The sequence below is a fragment of the Sinohyriopsis cumingii genome, chromosome 8 (assembly GCF_028554795.1).
Source record: "Sinohyriopsis cumingii isolate HCF-2022 chromosome 8, ASM2855479v2, whole genome shotgun sequence".
Classification (NCBI taxonomy): domain Eukaryota; kingdom Metazoa; phylum Mollusca; class Bivalvia; order Unionida; family Unionidae; genus Sinohyriopsis; species Sinohyriopsis cumingii.
The window spans coordinates 39624947-39648553 of NC_142968.1; the positions used below are offsets into that span (position 1 = coordinate 39624947).

General features: G+C 35.0%; 2 protein-coding genes across 4 annotated transcripts in view; one reads left to right on the forward strand and one right to left on the reverse strand.

Annotated features, from left to right (window-relative positions):
- LOC149793323 (mitochondrial import receptor subunit TOM70-like) overlaps positions 1-2138 on the reverse strand; it is a 60050-nt gene extending 57912 nt beyond the window's left edge. Inside the window, exon 1 of the mRNA XM_089967301.1 lies at positions 1879-2138. Coding sequence (XP_089823427.1) covers positions 1879-2112 — 234 coding nt within the window. The 5' untranslated portion in view covers positions 2113-2138. The remainder of the gene's footprint in view (positions 1-1878) is intronic.
- Positions 2139-4447: 2309 nt separating this feature from the next.
- Positions 4448-23343, forward strand: LOC149793324 (uncharacterized). 3 transcript variants are annotated; one of them, XM_089967303.1, is made up of 5 exons: positions 4448-4784; positions 9753-11537; positions 17551-17805; positions 21405-21533; positions 22769-23343. In XM_089967303.1, exons 1-4 carry the CDS (start codon positions 4460-4462, stop codon positions 21512-21514), a joined length of 2475 nt encoding a protein of 824 aa, XP_089823429.1. In that variant the 5' UTR covers positions 4448-4459; the 3' UTR covers positions 21515-21533; positions 22769-23343. The 3 variants fall into 3 exon arrangements, with proteins under 3 accessions (XP_089823429.1, XP_089823430.1, XP_089823428.1); XM_089967304.1 differs by having other exon boundaries at positions 9753-10021; positions 10313-11537; positions 21405-23343; XM_089967302.1 differs by having other exon boundaries at positions 21405-23343.
- Positions 23344-23607: the final 264 nt, after the last annotated feature.

Here is a 23607-nt window from a genome sequence, read left to right on the forward strand (position 1 = left end):
ATGCTTCAAAGTAGTCCGAGTTTCCTCTGACATTTGTCACCCCATCTTTTATATTTGGATATTTATGCTGTGGTGTAGCGTGAGTCCATTCCCTAGTGAAAATGTTTAATTTTCGCTGACACCATTTGATATAGTATGTCCAAATTCTATGTACAACAGCTTTGGCAATTTGTTTGTCAATATCACGTTTTGATGTCGGCATGGGGTAGCTGCTTACTAGCCAGCCTAGAAAACTTGAACAACCTTTCATCGAGATATACCTGCAAGACATTGACAGGAATATGATTGATTTTTTTCAAAAATTGTGAGCATTGCTTTTGTCAAGTTTTAATCCGCTGACAGATGAGATGAAAGTACATCGTTGCTGAAATTTGACCTGGATCTGGTTATCTGCATCCCGAGTCACATGACTATAAAATCTCGCAACCAACATGTCAGTGACATCATAGGTCATATATTCATGTGATATTGACAAATTGCCAAAGCTGTTGTACATAGAATTTGGACATACTATATAGAAATCACTTAATGTTTGTAAATAAATATAATGTACACTTAATTCTCACCATTTTTATTCTGAGAATAATGACCAGAAACCTGTCAGTATCGCAGCAGGGTGGAGAAAACCATTCTCAGGAAGTACCGAGCACATGTCAGTGAGGTTTTTGTTGGTATCACATGACTACCACATTGACATGTGCTCTCTGCATAGTAAATCTGGTTTTCTTCAAACTGCTACACCATTTACAGATTTTTGGTCATAAAAAATATTTTGAGAAGTTTTTTCTTTTCATTTTTCTATAACAATTACATGACTTTCATTTATATGTTTGATTTGTTTTCCTACAGCAATACTAGATATTGTTTACTGTTGATATCCAGTGACTGTTTGATCTCTGATGTCATTGACATATAGGTTGTGAGAGTTGTGTAGTCCCATGACTAGTAATGCAAATGGCCTGATCCAGGTCAAATTTCACAACAATGTACTTTCGTCTCATCTGTCAGCGGACTAAAGACATGACGAATGCTATGATCACAATTTCTGAGAAAATAAATCATATTCCTATCAATGTCATGCAGGTATATCTCGATGAAAGGTCGTTCAAGTTTGCTGAGCTGGCCAGTAAGTGGCTACCCCATGCCAAATTTCAACTTTTTGATAGGGAATGGTCTCTGACCCTACACCCCAACTTAAATGTCCATATATTTAAAATGTTGTGGCAAGGGTCAGAGGCAACTCGGATTAGAAAACATATTATTTTCTTTACTCAAATTTGAGTTTCCCATCATTTTCTATAAGCTGGTATGAAAAGATAACTTGTTCTCAATTGGATGGTGTGACTTTCTGTACCATGCATACTTACTAGGCCCCTACCCCACCTGATAACACACTTTTGAATTTCCATTCCCAACACCATCAGAAAATGTCAAGTATATATCCCTGTATATCAAGTATTACTGTGTCAATTGCTTTGTATTCAAAATCAAATTTGATCATCACCATAAAAAATTATTACTGACATTTCACCTTAAGTTAAGGTAGGATTACCTTCTAATCCCAACCTTCAATAAAACAATTGCACCCTACAAGTTCTGGTTAAAGACACACTGGATTCAGAGACAACAACAATAATACATGTTAAGCACTTATATACTGTAACTATAACAGCATAAATAATATATAATCTATGAAAAAATAAGTAGTTTGAAACGCATGCGTTCACGTGTCCTTGCTCATGACATTGGATACCGAAAGTAGATAATACAACTTCCCACAACCATGTTTAAGATACAATGAACGGTGCTACATGAAATATCCATTCATGTCTAATTTTAAATGTTGTTCTTATTTTCTTTTATGCGGAGATGAATTACCAGCTCTTCCTCTTTCGGGGGTGGTGGAACCGGTTCGGATTTTGTGGTTTTTCCTTTCCTATCATCTGTTTTCGGTTTCTTTTTTTCTGGATTTTCTAATTGTTTACTCCGCCTATAGTACCAAATTCCAGCTAAACCAAGTGCTATCGGTGCACCAACAGCCAATCCTATTTGCCAGTTGGACCACCCTTCTAACACAGACTTCAGACCACCTTGCCCTTCTTCTGACGCCATGTCTAAATAATCACGTGTAGCTTTACTTCAAGTCTGTAAAACGCTTATTGGAATTTAATCAAAAATTTAAACGCTTCCAATATTTGGTAAATTAGACTGGATGCTATGTTTTGAAATAGCCGAATAGACCGACAAACTACTTGAAAGACAACATTGGCCGTCATACTGACCTTACGTGGAGCATTGAATTTCAAGTTATTTAACATTTTTGCATAAAAATGAATTTTGTGAAATAAAAAATAATTTCATGATAAACATTTTTAAGCATTATTTCATTGAATTTAATATCCACGGGAAACATCATGTAGATTCTGTGTAATACTTAAGTTGTTCAGCTTTCGTTTTTGTATTTATCTTCCGTGGCTTTGCGCCTTTGAAAACCGGATTTGGGCTCGTCTCACGCAAATTTTGCAGTATTGTTTGTCAGTTTTCTTTTTGATATTTATTATTTCCCCAACCAACACGATCATCATTTTTTTTAAAATCAAATACAGCTGGAAACAGTTCTCTCTCTCTCTCTCTCTCTCTCTCTGTGCTGAATTCACTCTAATTTATATTTACAATGTGGAATTACCAAATTGACTGGTAACAAGAAGTTACCAATGTTAAAACTGATAGTATTAGAAGGAATATTTGATATCCAAAACCAATGATGAATTTATTGCATTATTGATTAAAATTTAAGCATCATAAATTCAAATTTCTGCCATTGTACAACAATTTAATTTTATGATATACTAATGTCTGCCTTTTTGATATTCTAAATTGTTTTGAATATATTATATCAGAAAATGCAGTTAAAGATATCATAAATTGTGATACTTGATATCATAAACTAAGTTAATATAACTTAAGATAACATTTTCTATCCAAAATTTCAAAATTCAAACTAAAATCATAATAGGAATATTTTATATCATAAGTTGAATACATGTACATAATTAGCAAACAGTATAACAGGTCCACATATGTTTACACCTTTATTCAGTACAATTTTCATAAGTCATGTTGCTGTCCTGATTACTATAATTTGAACTATGTATATAAGTCACATATAGCAAAGAATACTTTATCAGTGAAAGAAGGAAAAGAAGGAATCGTATGAGGAAGAAAGAAAAAATTCAAAATAATAATCCAAATTATAATTTTAATACATTACTATATTAGTGCTTGTAAATATAAAAGGATGAATATTAGTACATAAAACTCAATAGTATTGAATAGTTCATGATCTGAAAAGGGTAATAACATACAAGTCAAGAAAACAGTAATTATCTTCTTTAATAATAATAATAATAATAATAAAAACCCAACACTGCACTTATGCTTTTTTGTAAATGAAATTTTGCATGGCAATTTTTTAACTATTTTTGGGTGTCAATATACATAAAACATAATTGGGATTCATTTTAAAAAACACAAACGCAGATAATTCTGTGCTAACACAGCATAATATGAATAGTACACAGCTGACATCACACAGGCTAACATTAAGAATTCCGATACTTCAATACTGCTAGTCAATATGTTTGAACATGAAAATTTTCTTGCACAGAGCAAATAATAAACATATTTCATAGTTTTTCACTACTCTTAATATATCCATTATTCACTCTCAATGCAAGCAAATATCCTCTATGTTCATCAAGCTCTTTGGAATATGAAGTTATGTTTGAAGAGACTGCTGTTCATACATATATCAAAGAAAGAAGTCTATTTCAAATAAGATGAAATTAGTAAAGGTGATTTTAAATGTTTGGCGGTATTTTAAAAAAATGCAATTTTGCAAAATGATGTAAATGTCAAGGTCACTGAATTTTCTAAACAAGCTAATTTTGTTATTTCTTCCTTCTTCTATTTTCATATTAACATTTATTCATACTTGTTCAGAAATGTTCTATCTATTCTTGCCCACAGGTGCTTGACGCGAGCTTGATGTTGAGAAAAAAAAACAATAATCTAAAGGAAAAAATCATACAGAGTAACAAAAATACCTTAGATTACCTCCATGACCCGTTTTGACATAGGACCCTCTCTATCATAATATATTTGGAAGTTCCGTACCTTCTCTCATATATTATGATAGGGAGGGTCCTATGTCAGAACCGGTCATGGGGGTAATCTAAGATATTTGATAGAGAGGGGTCATGGGGGTAATCTAAGGTATTTGTGTTACTCAATATGATTTTGTCCTTTATATTATTGTTTTTTTTTCCTTCTCAACATCAAGCTCGCGTCGAGCACGTGTGTTCTTGCCTTGTGATTTCTTCTCTCGGTCTATTACCGGTTTCGGCACCACACGTTGAGTGGTGAGTTTTCTCGGGTTGCAGTCTTGACTCGTCCAAAGATGGCTGCTAAAAGGCGTCCGCTTAAAATTGGGGCAGAAAATAAACACGAAGGTTGTCTCACTCTCCATGAAATGTTGCAGATTGTTGGAAATCAGTTAGACGACCACTCATTCCACACTTTAAAGACAATATTCTCATTGAGGCAGCCATATAATGAGAAACTTGCCCAGATGAAAAATGGTTTCGAAACCGAATTTCTGATCGAAGCATTAGAGAAAACTGATCAATTGGACGAAACAAACTTTGATAAACTGCATCTTGGCCTTGTTATGGCGGGCCGTAGCGATCTTATACATATCGCAAATCTCAGAAAGACTAAGACAGGTATTTTCACTCAGTTTGTACAACTGTATTTTATGTTCTAGTCTCGACCACAGGGGCTCGTATCGTTGCTTACAATTGAACTGTCATACATGTATTATATAATAACTACAAGGGAGGAAACTTGTCACCCAGCCCGCGCGACATATTTAAGAATAAACGCTGATATTTCAAGCTACGCTTAGACCAGCAAGTTGTTCTCCACCTTTTTTTTTTTTTTGTTTGACTGGCGGCGGAGACCAACGTTATTATGCAATACTTGTGCTGAAGCCTTCTGCAGATGTATCTGCGGATGATTGGACCGCGCGCTATTAATTAATAAATTTATTTAGACTAACCTTTGTATCCAGAGGGTAAGTATAATCCCTCTTCTAATGATCTTCAGCATTAAATCCTTTAGAACACACACTTTTTTTTAGTATAAATCCCTGTCAGAACAAAACACTCGTGTATTCATCGGCTGTTGACCTCAGATTTGAATTACCCATGCATGCTTGTAAAGCAGCATCATTATAAGGTAAGAGTAACGCGTGAAAACTGTCTTGCAAGGCATTTATCACTGGGAACTTACTGATGCTTGGGTGGGAGCTGTGTCGTTACGGCAGAAATTTAGGAGAGAGACAGAGAGAGAGACGTCATGTCAGAAATTGAGGTAGAGTGAATGATAAATAAATTGTAAAAAGACCACAAACTGTATTCAGATGTGAAAATACGCTACACAATAATAATAATAATAATTTAGTATTATTACTAGTGGTAGTATCTTCAATCATATTTAATAACATTCACAATGGTATAAATGGATTTTATGACATACATATATATCTACATAATAATACTTTACATTACTTATAAGAAGAACATGATTATTATTTCTGCCGTAATGACACAGCTTCCACCCAAGCATCAGTAAGTTCCCAGTGATAAATGCCTCGCAATATGGTGTGCTAACTTTAGTTTAAAAAAAAGTTCATATAAATTTGCAGTGTAACATTTTTGAGCCTTGAGAATGATGTCACTAAGTACCATTATTACTTCCGTCATACTGGCAGTGCATGTTTCAGTTTGGATTACACGTCAGACCCATTTAATTAAAAACTCAATTTCATGCAGTGCGTATCGTCTAAACTTTGCACAAATATCTTTGAAAAATAGTAAAATCGTTACTTTTTCTTGAAACGTATTTTATGTAGATCTCATATTTTGCTGAATAAGAGGAAAAAATGCAATCTAAATACTTCATAGTGCCTTTACTCACCTTAACCCTTTACCTTTATGGCTTTTTAGCCCTTCGATATACATGTAGCAAAGTTACCCGGTGCAGTGTGCTATAAATAGAACACCTGTTACCTATTCAACTCCATTCAAATAGGCCTGCCTGTTAACTGTTAAGCAGTGTACGTTTAACAGCAATTTGAAGCATTTTACATTTTTGGTGCACATATATTATGTATGGAAAGATTTAAGAGTAAAATCCGATCATCATAGCTATAATTATTTTTCACGAAAGAATTTTTTGTGCTTTAAAATCTTCAGAGAACTTTTTCACCGTCAAGTCAGTGAAGCCGCATGACCAACTATAGCTGCCATTTATCATACTCGAAATTTACAAGTTCTTTGTGTCTACATCACTAAATCGTCTGAATTTGACAATTTATAAAAACTAATTGCAGCCTGCATCAATATCAGAGCCTTTACCTAAGTTATTGAAGCTTTCATAGTTGTGAGGCATCGAAAGGCGCTTCCATGAGAATGATGTAGAGGCGTCAAAAGGGGTTTCCATGCAAATCAGGTAGAGGCATCAAAAGGCGCTTCAATGAGAATGGGGTAGAGGCATCCAAAGGCGCTTGCATGAGGTAAAGGGTTAAAACACGCACTAAAATTAAAATAATTCCAGATACGGAAGATTTGATTTTTTTACTTAACATAAAAACCAATAATTCCATGCAAGATGTTATCACTTTATCAAATGGTATGGTGCAAAAAGGGACCTGTTCTGATCTCCAAGCTTAATGTTAATTTTCAAAAGCATATTAGAGTTATCCCCTCCTTGCTTGTGGATAGCTAGTTGAGGTGGCACTCAATAGTTTCGTATTTTGCATAGGGTTAGGATTTTAAAGAAAAAGAATTTTCCCGGCTTTCCTCACTGGTTATACTGACTATTTAAAAAAGACATTGTATATCTTAGGTATAATTCAAAGAACCTATAATTCCCTTTATTTTGGTATATGATTGATGGGTGTAATATGGGTTATAGAGTATACAGCTTGGTCTTACTCCAGATGTGCACCTTTCAAAAAAGTGCTAGCTCCATTTGGTCATTTTCACATACTGAACTTCAGAGGTAATTGTATAAAAAAAGAGCTGATAACTATTTTTTACATTTTCTATATTTGGTAATTCAGTCATTGCACTTTAAGAAGCTGGTATTGTCTAGTCTGGCAAAATTCATTTTCCCTATTTTAATAGCTGCTATGGATAGTGTACTTAGACAAATTCAGGCCGATTTTTTAGCACAAGGGAGCATTCATTTTAGTTAGCAGTGTGTTTAAATCATGTACAATTTCCAAAAGTACAATATCCAAAGAAATATCATCCACATTACATTAATGTAGCATAGAGGTATGCCACCATTCTCTCCATTGTGCATGTTTTAAATGCAAACAGCTTCACCTTACATACGTCACTCTCTCAAAAGCACATAATAACTGGTGAGCACCCCCTGATGACATAAACCCTGATATGCGGAGGTAGGGGTGGTGGCACGTTTTATGACTTGAACATTCTGTGCTACATAACTAGTCTGATAAATCAGACCCCAAATTTGTGTTGATACTGATGGACTATTTGTGTGTCTGATAGCACTGATTCATACAAATAAAATATAGGAGTTCGCAGACAAGTGTGTCCACAACATATTGGTATACATTTTAGACAATGGACTTTCTTGCGTCTCATGACCTATCATCTGTGGAAGTTCCATTTTGGCAACATGTGCCGAATATTTCCAGAGCAAATATTATGTTTGGCAACATGTGAAATACCAATGAATGACACAACCTTATGTCCTACAGCCATTTTGAATTTTGTGTTAGATGTGGCTGTTGGTAGCTCAGTGTGTTCGTTGTGCAAGTGCTCCAGAAAGATTTTGCATGCAGCAGAATTGCACATTTTAATGAACAGGTGACATCAAACCAACAAATTATCTATTGTATTGAAACAGATTTGGTGGTCTGATTTATTAGACTACTGCATAGTACATTTCAAGGTCATAACCTGAGAATAAATTTAAGAGTATTTCACATAGTGGGCAGCTCGTATTGACCTTGAGATCCCAGTCAGATTGCCTTAGTCCTGCAATACTTAGTTTGATGCATTTTTCATACATAAGTATATATAAGGACACTCGAGTGGTTGGCTTTTTCAAAATATATTCATTGCCACATCATTTGGTTGAAAAGCAATGGTAGACAAGGAACACAGAAGTTGTTTGAACTAAAGGTTAGTTTTCTTTAATGAAACCGTTTTGGATATTCACATCAGGCATTAAAAGATCAGACATTAGTTTCATTAAAGAAAATGTAATAGAAGCATTTGAGTTCACTGCAGTAATCGAAATGAAGTTTTGACTATTGTTAACACATTAACCCCTGGAGGTTTTTTGACATTTTTGCCTGAAAATTGAGTAGGAAACACATTTTGAAAGCTATTTCTGAACAGATCCGAAAACACAGAATTCCCGATGATCTTTCAATAACATACTGCTTAGTTGTGTTTTGAAACATTGTTTTTCATTGGCTATTTGACTCGCGCATGAGCAGAAGGTAAAAGTTGGATTTTTTAAAAACAAAAATTATAATTTTTTGTTGCTAAACAGGGCCATTTTTTTTGTATGGACACCACTCTTTATTCCAAATGCCCATCTTATCCTACTTTTTGCAAAGGCTTATATGTCTGTTTGCAGCTCATACCAGTTTGCCTTAGATCTGAGACCAAAAAGTCTAAAATCCCAACACAGGAAAATTTTGGGTAGAAAAAAGTCAGGTCCAAAAAGAGTCTTTTTTCATAATCTGTATTTTGTAGTGCAACTAGATATTCCAGATTATTTGGTATCATTGTAAAGCCACATCTGTCTACCTTTATATAATACCACCCACTTTAGTGTATCATGCATGACCATGATGCTACAGAGCTGGCAGTAGGCTACTACCTCCTGCCCCATTAAGTCGTCGCTAGGGGTTAATGTGTTAATCCTGCAACATCTTAGGTCATTTGGCTAACTTTTTAAGCACATGGCAGCAGTCATTTTGGTTAGCTGTGTGCTTAGATTATGTACAGTTTCCACATAATGCAATATCCAAAGAAATTTCAGCCCCATTACATGAAAGTAACATAGAAGCATGTCAACATTCTCTTGATTGTGCATATTGTGTGTCAGCAGTCAGTTTGGCATGGATCTCATACACATTGGCAGGTGCTCATTTGAAACCAATTGCTGGTGGCAGTATATATACCTTCATCAAACATCTTTTAATAAGTGAAGTAATTTAGACACGAAAGCAAATGACTTATTTAAGAGGATAATTTACATTCTGGCTGTAATCTGCTTTTCTCCAACTTTTTCATATTGACTAAAACATGATTTGTCCCAGAGAAGCACCTTAGAAATTCTCACTAACCTGACCAAAATTTACAGTGTTTAGTGATTAGGGATATGAAATTTATACAGCCTGTTCCATAGTACTTTATAGTTATTGTATCAAGGTCAAAGGGTTATTTTTACTACGGTTTCAGGTGGGCTTTACCTCAAAGCAGCGCAAATCTACATGAGAAAGGAAAATAGAATAAAATCAGCTTAAGTGGTTTTGTCATTTGACAATCTATCTGTATGTCGGTGTATTTATTTATTTATTTATTTATTTATTTATTTATTTATTTATTTATTTATTTATTTATATATATATATTTCAGTTGAAGCTGATCCTGTCAATGACTTCCTTGAAAAGATGGGGCAGGGTTGTCGTACTGTATATGGCAGGATTCACACTGAAACATCTCTATGTGAGGACAACCATAGTGAAGGATGCATTAACAAGGAAAATGTTCAGAATGAGTCTGTAGCTTGTAATCATAGTTATTATTCAAAAGACAGGAGAGAAAATGATCATGTGCCTTCTAATATCTCAAAAACCTTTCATGCCTGTGACAGATGTGTATTATGCGATGAACAGAAGCTATCTGTGTCAACTGATGGACCCAAACCATCTGTGTCAGCTCATGAATCCAAACCATCTACATCACATGAAGAGAGAAAACTGTCAGCTCATGAAGCCAAATGTTCTGTGTCAAATTATAAACCCAAACCATCTTTGTCAGCTGATGAAACCAAACCATCTAGATCATACAAAGAGAGGAAACTGTCTTCATCAACTGGCGAACCAAAACATTCTGTGTCAAATTTTAAACCCAAGCCACCTCTGTCAGCTGATGAGCCAAAACCATCTACTTCATATGAAGAGAGAAAACTGTCAGTGTCAACTGATGAACCCAAACCATCTACATCATATGAAGAGAGAAAACTGTCCGTGTCAACTGATGAACCCAAACCATCTACATCATATGAAGACAGAAACTCATCATCATTTTATCAAAACTCCAGACCGTCTAATTATAACCTAGATGAGTTAGATTTATGTGATGACTGCAGATGTAAAGCTGTGTCATATTGTGATATGTCAACTGGGATAATTTGTATTGGAGCAGAAAGGTCATCATGTAGGACAGAAAGAATTCCATCAAAGTCTTCTGTACCAGATATGAAAAATGTAACTCCAGATCGTGAAAACTGTGAACAAAAGCATGCACTACATAATGACCAGTCTGAAAGATATTCTCCTCACAATCTTTATGATGCAAATCCAGAGCGTAAAATGGAGAAATCCTTTCCATCTCAATCAAACCATCACTGCAAGCAAAAAAGCTATATGACAGGCTTGAGCGGTTGGAAAAGGAAGAGAAAATACTTTGATGAACCCATTCCTTCAACATCAGGATGTCTCTATGAACCAGTTCCTTCAACTTCAAAAACTCTTTTTGATAGAAGCTCTTCAGCATTAGAATGTTTTGATGAGGGGAACTCTTCAATATCAAATTATGATACCAATAGACATTTGTTGGAAAATAAGAATTGCTGTTGTCAATGTGATGATGCATGTAGCATGAATTTTCAGAGTACCCCAGATTTGAACTCTGAACCATACAGTGAGCTGTCTGACATCGGTTATCAGAATGAAGAATCAGCTAAATCAAATGGAACCTCTTCATGTAAATGTGATTGCCACTGTGATAATTCACATTCACCTGGTAATTATTACTCTTGTCCTAATTTAAAGATACCTGAAAAGTCTTTTTCATTTGCTAGTCTTTACAGTATTACAGAATCCTCAAAGAGAAAGAAATTTCGAGGAACAAGGTCAGGCTTGCAAGAAATAGCAGGATTACAAATGGGCAAAGAAACTGTGATGCATTCATGCAGGCAAAGTGCGAGACTGATGAAACATACATGTTTGCAACAAGAAATGTCTTCTCCACTCAGAGAATGCCAGAATGACCAAAGGCAGACAGAGACACCTAGTGGTGAGGGAAAGCATGAAGGCAGTCTAGGGAGTCACCTCTTACAGTCATTTGATAAAGAAGTGCAAACTAATAACAGTGCTAAACCTAGTCAACCAGAGTTGAAGACAAAGCAGACTTGTGGTAAGAGATATAACTCTACCTATTTTTATGCAACCTATAGTAACCCTCATGTCCAACCATTCATCCATCCTTCTTTTGGCAAAATATTATCAACACGTATAGTCACACAGTTTTTGATGGATTGCCATGAAAATTGCTAAGTATTATGGGCATCACCTGAAGTTGCACATCACGAAAGCACTTTGATTTTTGTTAGCCCTTTATCTTCATGGTTTGAAATATCAATTTGTCCACTTATATTCATGAGTCATAGCTAATGAAGAGAAAGTTACATTTTTGTAGAGGCAAATCTGAATGATCTTATATGATTCATTATCATGTACAATGCAAGATTAGGAATACTTGTGCAGGACAAATAAAAGTTCCAGATCACTTGCCCTGCCTGGCTTGTGATCAGCTGAAAATGTGTTTACCCCTGGCTTGGTGATAATAAGTTAGATCTACATGTATTATTAATAAGGTGATCTTGCAGCTTAAGTAAGCTTAATGCCAATTTGATTTTGATCAGAATTAGAATCTGGCCTTATATCATGAAGATCTGGTACAAATTTAATAATGAGTGAGATTCATACTCATTAATGAGGCAGTCTTGCATTAGATTGGTAGAACCTTGTTAGCCCAACTGGTCAGATGAGCTTAAGGGAAGGTCATTTGTCTGTCTGCCCATTAGTACAAGTTGGCTGTTGCTACTCTTACTCAAGTAGGTAGTTGGAGGATTGCCTTGAAACTTTATACACACACATTCATTCCATGGTCTAAAATTGGTTCTAAGTGAAAATGTTGCTGCTTGCACATCCAGTATAGCCACCACAGCAACCATCTTGAAAATCTTATTATTGCTACTCCTGAATGGAAAGTCATATCAACATGGGGTTTTCACTAAAAGAATTCTTATGATGTGTGGTTGGTCTTAAAAGAAAATTATACTGAGCTGGTATTCAGTATGGCCACTGTGACAGCTACTCATCCTAAATGGATGTCATATTTAAGTAGAATTTTTACTGAAAGACTGGTGATGTTTAGTTGGTCCTAAATGAAAAATGAAACCAACCTGATATTCATTTGATCACCATCTTGGCAGTCTTGTTTTCACTATTCCTCCTGAGTGGATGCTCATATCAGCTTGGAGTTTTCACTAAAAGATTTCTTATGATATCTTCTTGGTGCTGTGTAAAAATGGTGCCAATCTGACGTCCAGGATGGCCATCACAACAGCCATCTTGAAAATATTGTTATTGCTACTCCTTGAGTACATGGTTATATCAACATGGAGTTTCACAAAAATAACTTTTTATGATGTTTAGTTAGTTTTAAATGAAAATGGTGCTGATCTGGGGCCCAATATGGCCACCACATTGGTCTTTTTCAGAACCTTTTTGTTGCTTGTCCTTCAACAGTGTTATTCATTTCAACATATGGTTTTCACTAAAAATACTTCTGTAACGTCTCGTTGGACCTAAATATACATGTTGATGATCATGGTGGCCGTCTTGAAATCCTACTGCAATTAGTGAACAGAACGTTATAGTAATGTGAGGTTTTCAACAAATGATATCCAGTTGGTCTTAAATAAACATGGTGCTGATCTGACATCCAATATGGCTTTCGCACAGTGGCCATATTGGAAATCTTGCTATCTACTTCTTAATGGTTGGTTGTATCAACATGACGTTTTCACTTGAAGAATTCTTATTATGTCTGTTTGGTCCTAAATGAAAATGGTGCTGATCTGCTGTACAGTATACCTGCTACAGTGGCCAATGTACAGTATGGCTGCAGCAGTGGCTATCTTGAAAATATTGTTTTTGCTACTCCTGCATGGATGGTCATGTCAACTTGTAGTTTTAACTAAAAGACTTCTGATAATGTCAAGTTCATTTTAAATGAAAATGGTACAGATCTGACACCAAATGTGGCCAGCATGGCTGCCATCTTACAAATCTTCACGAACAGAAAGTCATATTTATGTTGGGTTTTCACCAGAAGACTTATGTCCTTTTAGTGTTAAATGAAAATGGTGAGAGCATCAAATATAAAAATCTTGTTGCTACTTCTCCTGAATGTATAGTTAGTTGTATGAACATGATACTGTCACTAAAATACTTTTTATTTATGTCCAGTTGATCATAAATGAAAATGGTATTGAGGTCTAATATGGCCACCACAGTAGCCATCTTGAAAATCTTGTCACTATTCCTCAATGAAAAGTCATGTCTTGAAGAAATTATTTCTGTTCTTCCCAAATCGATATCTATATCAACATGGTGTTTTCACCAGTAAATTTCTTATGATACCTAGTTGGTCCTCAATGAAAAAGGTGCCAGTCATACATCAAATATTACTGCCACAATGACACTACTTTCCCTGAATAGTTGATCATTATGATTATTGTTTCAAATAACTGTATTAATAATTTGGAGTCACTTGGATATTATCCTCCAACTATTCTTACAGTTTTAACACCTCATCTTTAGGAGTAAAGCAGAGAAGATGTGGGAGGTCATGGGTTTGAACCCAGACTGAGTCATACTAAAGATATTAAAATGGTACTAGCAGCTGCTTCATTTGGTGCTCAGCCTTCAGAGGTTAGTGCTAGTACTGGTCGGCCTGGTGTCAGGATGATGTGACTAGGTGGGACATAATGCAATATGTCTGTGGCATGATTGCCCCAATGCCAACATCATTATAAACTTCCACACTGCAGACATCATAGTGATATGACTAAAAACAAATTGTTAAAGCTAAGGTAAAAATCCAAATCACACATATACACAATTATACAGATAAGATCTGTGGTAGTCTGTTTTGTTTTATGAGTCACCTTGTTCAGTGCTTGCTGTGCATGAGTTGTGAAAGTAACACCTGTTATGAGAAGATTTTCCAACATGTCTGTATCAGTGAAGTGAATAAAACCCCAAATGTTATTTAATGGAGCCCAGAGCTGCATTATGTGAATCAAATGAAGCAGTCGGGATTTCTCATTGACCCTAGAGCAGAGGGAGAGACCAAGAATCAGAAGTATAGATAAATCAAGTGTGGACCCCCTGTTTTTTTTTTCTAAAGTGCCATATAACTTGCAGTGGAACTCAGAAAGGTAAAATCTGGAGAAAAAGTTTTGGTAGAAATAATATACATGTATGTTAACTAAAATTGACCCGGTTCAATATGATTAGTGTTCATTCAATAGTTAAAAGATGACTGTTATACTGAGGTGCTGTATAGTGAGGGACAACTGTAGGTATATTCATTTTTCAAATACTGAATTAAGATTGACCAGACTTCTCCCTTTTAAATATTATATAGACAATTTTTGTGCAAGATGTCTTGCCTTTACTTGCACTGTTAACTCTGGACAATTCTTTCATTTTATTATATGCCTGCAATACAGAAGATCCTGTTATGTTATAATGTCCATCCATCACTATGTTCATTACCAATTTTAATTTTTATGCAGTAATTTGAATTATCTACTATCTGCAGTTACCAGAATTTGTGGATAGCTTGCTCTTTGGGTCAGAAGAATCCAATTGATTTTGGGGTCACAAGGTAAAGATTACAGTGACTGAAAGAAGAATAATGTCTTCCATACAATAACTTGTTTTATTATATGCTCGTTTTTTTCCTCGTTAACTTTACATTGTCAGAATCATTCAGTATTACCCGATACTGAACTCATGCGACAATACACATATAGCATTCACGTGCATAAAGGAACTACTTTCTATTGTAAATAAACAATGGATGCAGATGCCAGCAGTTTAGATTTGTACACAAATCATGTACACTCGCATAGGAGGCTATTTATGTTGTGGTTGTTTAAATTTGTTTCTGAATGAACTAAAACAGATGTTTCGTGGACTGCCACATACCAGTTGCTTTGGCACATTCTGCGTTGATACAATGTTACGGATTTAGGCTAGCTACAGTATATTAAAGATGCAAGATAAGGTCCTTACAAATGACATACAAGTGACAAGTCGTATACTATCTTCTTTAGCTGGTGATAAGAATGGCAAAATAAAATATACTTAGTTTTACATCCTGAATTTCCTCAAAATGTGTTTTCTTAATTCTGCAAATCCGAATTACATGAACCATGTCAAAGGTTTTCAATCTGGATTACACATTTCGAAATTGTGCTGTAATTTTGATGATAAGTGCAATTGCATCCTCCTTAATGCACTCAAAATGAAACAAGAATTAAATTCCATAGTGTCTTTTCGATAATTGCAATTGAAAGACTTCATATTTTTCCCACATTATGATTTCAAACATTCAATGACAAAAACAGAAACACATTTGCAGATGTCAACATGCTTCTCCCTAGCTTATTAAATCTCATGTATTTCATGTGGAATTGTCACATACAATCCAGTCAATAATCACGAAATTTCCTAGAATCGAGAAAAATACCAAAATATTTTAATTCCAGATCAAATGGAAAAGTTGTTGCAATGCACATTCATTCACAATATGACTCCATATTTCAATTTTAACTAGACACACCAATTTCTTTTGAAAGTTATGTCGAGTGCGCGACTAAGTTCAAATTTATCTGGGCGGAGTTATGTGCGCAGTAATAATGTTGATTTGTGTAATGATGAATATGCACTTGTGTATTTAATTTGGAATGTGGCATACATTCATTTACATTGTTTATTGTAGTGTATTGTGTTAATGTTCTTAAACCTTAGGTAGAATAAAAAAAATTAGCATATACTAAAAAGGTTACTGCATTTGTATGGGAAAATATGAACTCGTTTTGTCGGAAGGATATACTGCACTCCCAAGGTCGTGCAGTATTCCATCCTAAAACTCGTTCATATTTTCCCATACAAATGCAGTAACTCCACCATCTACAGGTACAAAATTTTGTAGCTTACATTTGAGGTAAGGAAGACTGCAGTCCTTTTCAGGCATGTCAAGGTCACTGTGACTGAAAGAAGAAAATTGTTTCTGTACAATAAACCGATCCAGTGGCCTAGTGGTTAGAGCATCCACTTTGGATGGGGGAGGCCATGGGTTCAATCCCCAGTTGAGTCTTACCAAAAACTTACAAAAATGGTATTAACAGCTGCTTTGCTGGGCGTTCAGCATTAAGAGGTTAGTGTTTGGACTGGTCAGCCTGGTGTCAGGATAATGTGACTGGGTGGGACATGATGCCACATCTCTGCGGCATGATGCCCCAGTGCTAGACATCACTATATATAAACTGCCACACTGCAGACATCGTAGCGATATGACTGAAAAATTGTTAAAGCTACATTAAAATTCCTAATCACATCACATCGGCACAATAACTTAACTTTGCCATCATCTGTGGCTTTCATTATGGGTAAAATAATAAAAAATCTATTTATTTAGGATTTGAAAAGTCCATTCAAGATTATTGTGACAAGGAAATAATTCTACATTACATACTTGGACCAATCATTTTGGATGGCTGGCTCTTGAGGTAAGGAAAATGCGTACTGATCATGGGTTCAAAGGGGCAAAGATCAAGGTCACTGCAGCTGAAATAAGAAAAGTGGTTTACACATAAGACATTAACTCTACATCACAGACCTAGATAAATTTGTGTGGATAGCTTGCACTTCAGTTAAGGAAGAAGCCTATCATTTGGGGGGGTGGGGGTGGAAAGGTCAAAGGGCAAAATTACTTACTGAAAGAAATATAGTTTCTGTACAGATATTTTAGTTATCTGTATAGCAGACTATGAGACATGGGATGGCATCTCATATACTGTTCACAGCACTCATTTATCTCATATGGTAAGCATATATAATGATTTTTATTGACTTTATACAGTTTCATTTTCTTAATTGGCCACATGTTTAAGTGTATTTTCAGACTCGTTTATATAATGACATTGGCATTAATAATGTTATTGGTGAGACTTTCAAATCATATCTATGCATTCAAACCTTCTTTAATGAGTTGGGTGCGAATTACATGGGTGAGAGACTAAGCTGTACCAATCACTAATAAATAATATTTTTACTTTTTTCATCAGATGTTAGACTACGAGTGAGAGCAGAATATGCAGACCACAACGATGCCCTCGCAGGAAATATCCATTCAAACAAACCAGAGCTGATCGATAGACGGTTTGAAAAGTTCTCTCAGGCCAATACAATACTGAAGTCAAGGGACCTGGGAGCAATAATATGTGATATCAAATTCTCTGAATTAACCTACCTAGATGCATTTTGGAGAGACTATGTGAATGGGTCATTATTGGAGGCACTAAAAGCAGTCTTTATCACAGGTAATGCAGGCTGAATGTATGGATATAGAAATTTTGTGGATTTGCTGCCCCTGAGCAAATTGTTAGAAGACAAAAATAAGCAACACTGATGTTGTAAATTGCTGCAATTCAATCATGCTTGACTATCTAAATTTTGAGAGCTTGCGTTGGACAAGGAAGATTAAATTTTAAATGGTAGTGCCATCGCCATGTGCCTTTGAGGTATTGAGGTCAGTTCTTGATGCTTTGAAGTGCAAATACTTTATGGGTGAATGTTTCTCAACTAGAGAGATTTATATATGGCTTGAATTTATGTGATTTTGAGGCATGTGTATCACTTTCATGGTATAGATGACAGAAGCATTGTTGTCAGTGTTTGTGTAAGTTTTGTTTTTGATTTTTACAGCCATTTGTAGAGTGGGTGCTGTTGTTTTTGTTGTGGGGTTTAATGCCATTTTCAGCACACGATAGGCTATGTATGGCGGCCAGTATTAATGGTGGAGGAAAAAACCCGGAAAGAACCACTGACCCACAAGACGCTACTGTCAAGTTTTCTCACATACCTATATTGGCTGAATCCTAGACTCAAAACTACACAGATAGAGGTGAGATGGCAGTGATCCGCAACGGAGAGCGCTTTAGACCACTCTGCAACTCGGGGCCCTGTACAGTGGGTGCAGTCCCTAGCTAGTTTTGTTGTGAAGGATCAGAGTTGTTATAAGCAGGGATGATTGTTTATTGATTGGGAAAATGTGTCATTTCAGTGTTATAATTGCTTGAAACCCTGCACATTCAAGATGCAGTTAGGATAATGTCTTAATTCTTGCATCTAGGGTCCCACAGGCAAGGGACAGTGTACCCCATTGTCTGAATTTGTGGGACACACTATATTTGAAAAGACAAATTAATATAATAGTGTTAGATAATGAGATAATCTTATTTCCTTGAATGGTTCATATGTACCATTAATTCTGGTTTCGCCAGAATCATTGCTATTTCATGGCCGTTACTCCACATTTTAAATATCCTGTTGAAATTTCCAATTTTTATGTCTTGAAGTTTAAAAAAAATAATTTAAAAATCTAAAAGCTACATCCTAAACTACCTTTGAACAGCTGAAATATCCTACTCTGGCAAAAGTAGCAAAGCTGTACTGTATCTTTCTAACTTGGATTTGGAGAGGATCTTTCGCATTGTGAGCAAGAAATAAACTGAATTTAGATCAAGTCTCTACTGATTCACATCTAAATCAAGTCTCTACTGATACACATTCAGATGAAGTCTTTACTGATGCACATCTAGATCAAGTCTCTACTGATACACATCTAGATCAAGTCTCTATGATACATATCTAGATCAAGTCTACTGATTCACATCTAGATCAAGTCTCTACTGATGCACATATAGATATAGTCTCTACTGATACACATCTAGATCAATTCTCTGTTGATACACGTCTAGATCAAGTCTCTACTGATACACATCTGGATCAAGTCTCTAATGATACACATATAGATCAAGTCTCTACTGATACACATCTAGATCAAGTCTCTACTGATACACACCTAGATCAAGTCTCTACTGATACACACGTAGCTCAAGTCTCAACTGATACACATCTAGATCAGGTCTCTACTGATGCACACCTAGATCAAGTCTCAGCTGATACACATCTAGATCAAGTCTCTCCTGATTCACAGCTAGATCAAGTCTCTACTGATACACATCTAGATCAAGTCTCTACTAATACACACCTAGATCAAGTCTCTACTGGTACACCGAGTAGTATCATGACCAGAAACATGATGATGATAGCAACTGATCGTTGTTGTTATGATATGGGGCATAGTCAAGAGTTGTTAAGTAAATGTAAAAGTACAGCTAGAGATAATCTGGCTGACAATATCTTGGTAGAATAAGTCCAGCTAAGAGAATTGGCTTAATGCTTAAACTTGTTAAAGTTTTTCCTAATGCTCTTAAAACTTGGATTACTGTATGGAAAATTAAGGTTAATTATTTTGTCTGCATGTGATTAGTAGGTAAATGATTATATATTTGTATTGTTTGTGTTATGCTGTCTATTGTTTGATTATGCTACTGTGCTGTTCCAGTAATATGTACTTGGGACCCAGGGTAGGTGCTTTAAATGTACAGTACTCACCCATTGATCCAGTTTAGAATTTTCTTATCATTTTAATATGAACTCTGTGAAGTCAATGTACTCCAGCATATATTTTTTGAAAAACTGCCTTCCCAGGGTTTACCACTCCAGTGGTCTACCTGATTAGAGCATCCACACAAGACCATATTTCCTAACGACTAAGCACACATCACCACAAAATTATGCTACTATTATCTTGCATTCTTCTATAGAATATAGAGATAGCACTTTCCATTCTGTCTGGTGTATATTTATAATTCTCTAAACAGTTAACTCCTTATTCCTTGATTTCTATCATAGGAACCCGGAGTGAGTTTGTCTGCTATGCACGAGTGCATATAACACTGATTAAGTAGCATCATTTTTTTGGTGATGTGTGCTTAGTTGTGAGGTAATATGGTCTCATGTGTCAGGCAAGGCGATGGGTGCTGTTTGCCCACGGACCTGGGTTCAAATCTCCGTAGAGTACGAATTAAAAATTCTCAAACCTGTATGATATCATTATTTGTATTAAATATTAATTCTGACTACTATTATCAAGCAATCTTCTATAGAATCCACGGATAACACTTTCGTTCTGTCTGCTCTCTCTCTCTCTCTCTCTCTCTCTGAATGAGAAAAGTAACCTTCTGTGGAACTATGTTTTATTCTGGTTCTCCTCCTACCTGATTCCTTAAATACTACCACAATTTGCCCACAAACGTTATGCAGGGTTCCTGCAGTCATGGAAATCCTGGAAAAGTTTGTAAACTAAAAAAAAGGCATTTCACGGGACTTGAAAAGTTTTGAAATTTTTATAAGTCTTTCATTGTTTTGGAAAAGTCATGGAATTCAGTTATTTCCCATTGATCCAGTTGCATTTTTGTTCACAGACAGAAATGTTTTACTCACCTACTTAATTTTGATAATGGATTTGTTTGAGTATGTTCCCTTCTGTCATACATGAAGTTGATCGGGATTCTAGATTCAATATCAAGTTTCAAAGTATATGCAAAAATAAAAACTTAGAAATGCAAGCTGATTTGTTTTTGAATTATTTTTTTATTTCTGTTTTTCATTGTCTAGCTAGTACTGGCATGTAAGCAGCACCATGCATGGTGTTTGCATCCATTTAAAAGCAATAGCTTGACAAGCATACCATTGTACTGCTATTTTGTTTTTTGAAGTAAGGTGCTAAATATATAGTTTTTTTCTTTCTTTTACATGTCAGGTAAGTATTAGGGGTTTTAACTTTACGTATTAGGTTCTCTTGAAATCAGTAAAAAGGTCTTGGAAAAGTCATGGAATTGTATATTTTTAATATTGCAGAAACTCTAAAATTATGGTAAATATTGGAAAGTTCTGTTCATTTGTATACTTGAAATGTTTTACATCACCTTATCAGTTGCCTTCCTTGTCACGTAAAAGAAGCATATTAAGGATTATCTTTAAATTCTCCCTCTTGATTTTCTTTACACAGATTCCCTGCGTCAGGCTGTTGGTCAAGAATCCATCAAGCTTCTGGTCAGTGTGGATGAGGATGACTATGAAGCGGGCAGATTAAAACTAATGCAGAATCTGCAGGACTGATCAGTGCAAAGCAAGAAATGTATGCGGGAAATTTGTCATGGATCAGTATAGATTTCTTATAAATACTGAATATTCTAGATTGATCCAAAAATATTCCAGATTCATCAAGTGTTTGTGATTTTGTGCAAAGTTTTCAGTATGGACTTCTTTACATGTGTAAAGTTTGGTTTATTTTGATGTTTTACATTTTAGCAATAAAAGTAGGTTCAGAGACAGTTGAAGTAAAATGCCCTATGCAAGGACACATTATGGAAACCAAACCTGGCTGATCTGATTGGAGGATACAAACCAGTACCTATTACAACATTTGAGACAGCATATTGGGCCTATTTTTTAGTGAGTCCGAATGTGTCAGAACCTCAGATATCATCACTAATGAAGACACTTGATAATGCAGCTAATGATATCAGGTGTTTTATAACCCCCCAAAAAGATTGTGTTGTATAGCATAAAACATTTTCAGCCACAAGAAAGCCTTCATAATCTATGCAAATTTGAATACACATTTAAGAATTGAAAATATTTTTAAATGCACTTCTTTTCATATGTGCAAAGTAATCTTGTATTTATACCAGAACTATTAAAACTTCAGTATATTAACTATGTATGTTTTATGAAGGAAAGAGTTTTAGAAATTTGTGCTAATTTGTCAAAATTCAACAAATTAGTATGTATATTCTGCTTGAAGCTGATTTGAGCCAGACTTTTGATAAAGCTGCACATCGCAAACTTCTTCACTGGAATTTTCTTTGTATAATATTTTTTATTTTAAATTTGTCAGAAAAAAACCATTTGGACAGTTTGACCAAAGGTAATAGCATCCTTAGATAAAGAGCATTCAAGCTGTGTACATTACAGAAATAGACAAAATCTTTAAATGACTTCTGAAAAAAATGGTGGACAGAATGTTATGTATATTTGATTTAATTATATCTGATTTAATATATATTTATTTCAATTTAATTGTTTGTCAGTTTTGGTTTTTTTTTAATTTTTCATTACATGATTATGTACATAATCATGTCATGTAAATTTATTAACTAGAGATGATACTTTTTTTTTTAGAAAATAGTTTGACCGTGACTATTCGTTTTATAAACACCAGGTGTTGATCTAGATCCTGACCTTGATTCAAAATTTATAGCAACCATGTAAACAAGTTTTATTTTTATTTTACAATGATTGGTTGTTGTTGAGGTCATGATGGGACTGTGTTTAAGATGTAAATAATTGTTTTATTTTTTTATTTCTTAGAGTAAAATGATTGGTTTTCGTCAGGATCACACTGGGTGTATGTGACCTTTAACAAGCACCTAATTTCTACAAGCTTCCAGAACAAGATCACATGACCCCCTGTGTATGTTTTAGAAGGCGATATAACCTCTGTTTTTGGAGAGTTATTCTCAGTTGCAGCTGGGCGTTCTCTTACACTGGAAATTGTATGCTGTGCTGTTTGGAGTTATTTCAAAATTACTTCGATTCAAAAGGATTAATTCTGTTTTATTTTTCTTTCTGGAAAATACATGTGCTCGTGTGAGATTCTTAATCAAAGACAGTTCTTATAAAACTTTTATTCAAATATCCGAAACCGGAGTGATAATTCTTGTTTCTACAAGGAACTGTAGACTTCAACACTACATATTGCATACGTTGTCATCTTCTATTGTGAATTCTCCGTTGGGATTTGAAGTTGAAATCAGTAGAACTTTTTGTAGTTAGGACTTAAGAAATTTTATTCGTGGATTATTCTTGGATTCTTAAAACCTTAAGTTTATAATTTTTTCATTTTTACAGAATTTTCCAGGGAAATAAATTATTGTATTTTTCAACGTTTTTTCGTTTTCACTCTTTCTTATTTTACTGTTTATTCAAGCCTAAACACATGACATAAGAAGAATTTGATAAAATATGATTGAATCTGGGCAGAAAGACCTTTCAAGTTTATGCAAAAGATGACATTGTGCCTTCACTTTTGGCCACCATTACTCAGAATAAAATTCCCGTCTGTCTCTTGTCAGCCATTCTTATTATAGACTTTTAGAACCAACCAGACTTATTTTAGCCTAAATCGACAGAGAGCATCTTGGTATAAA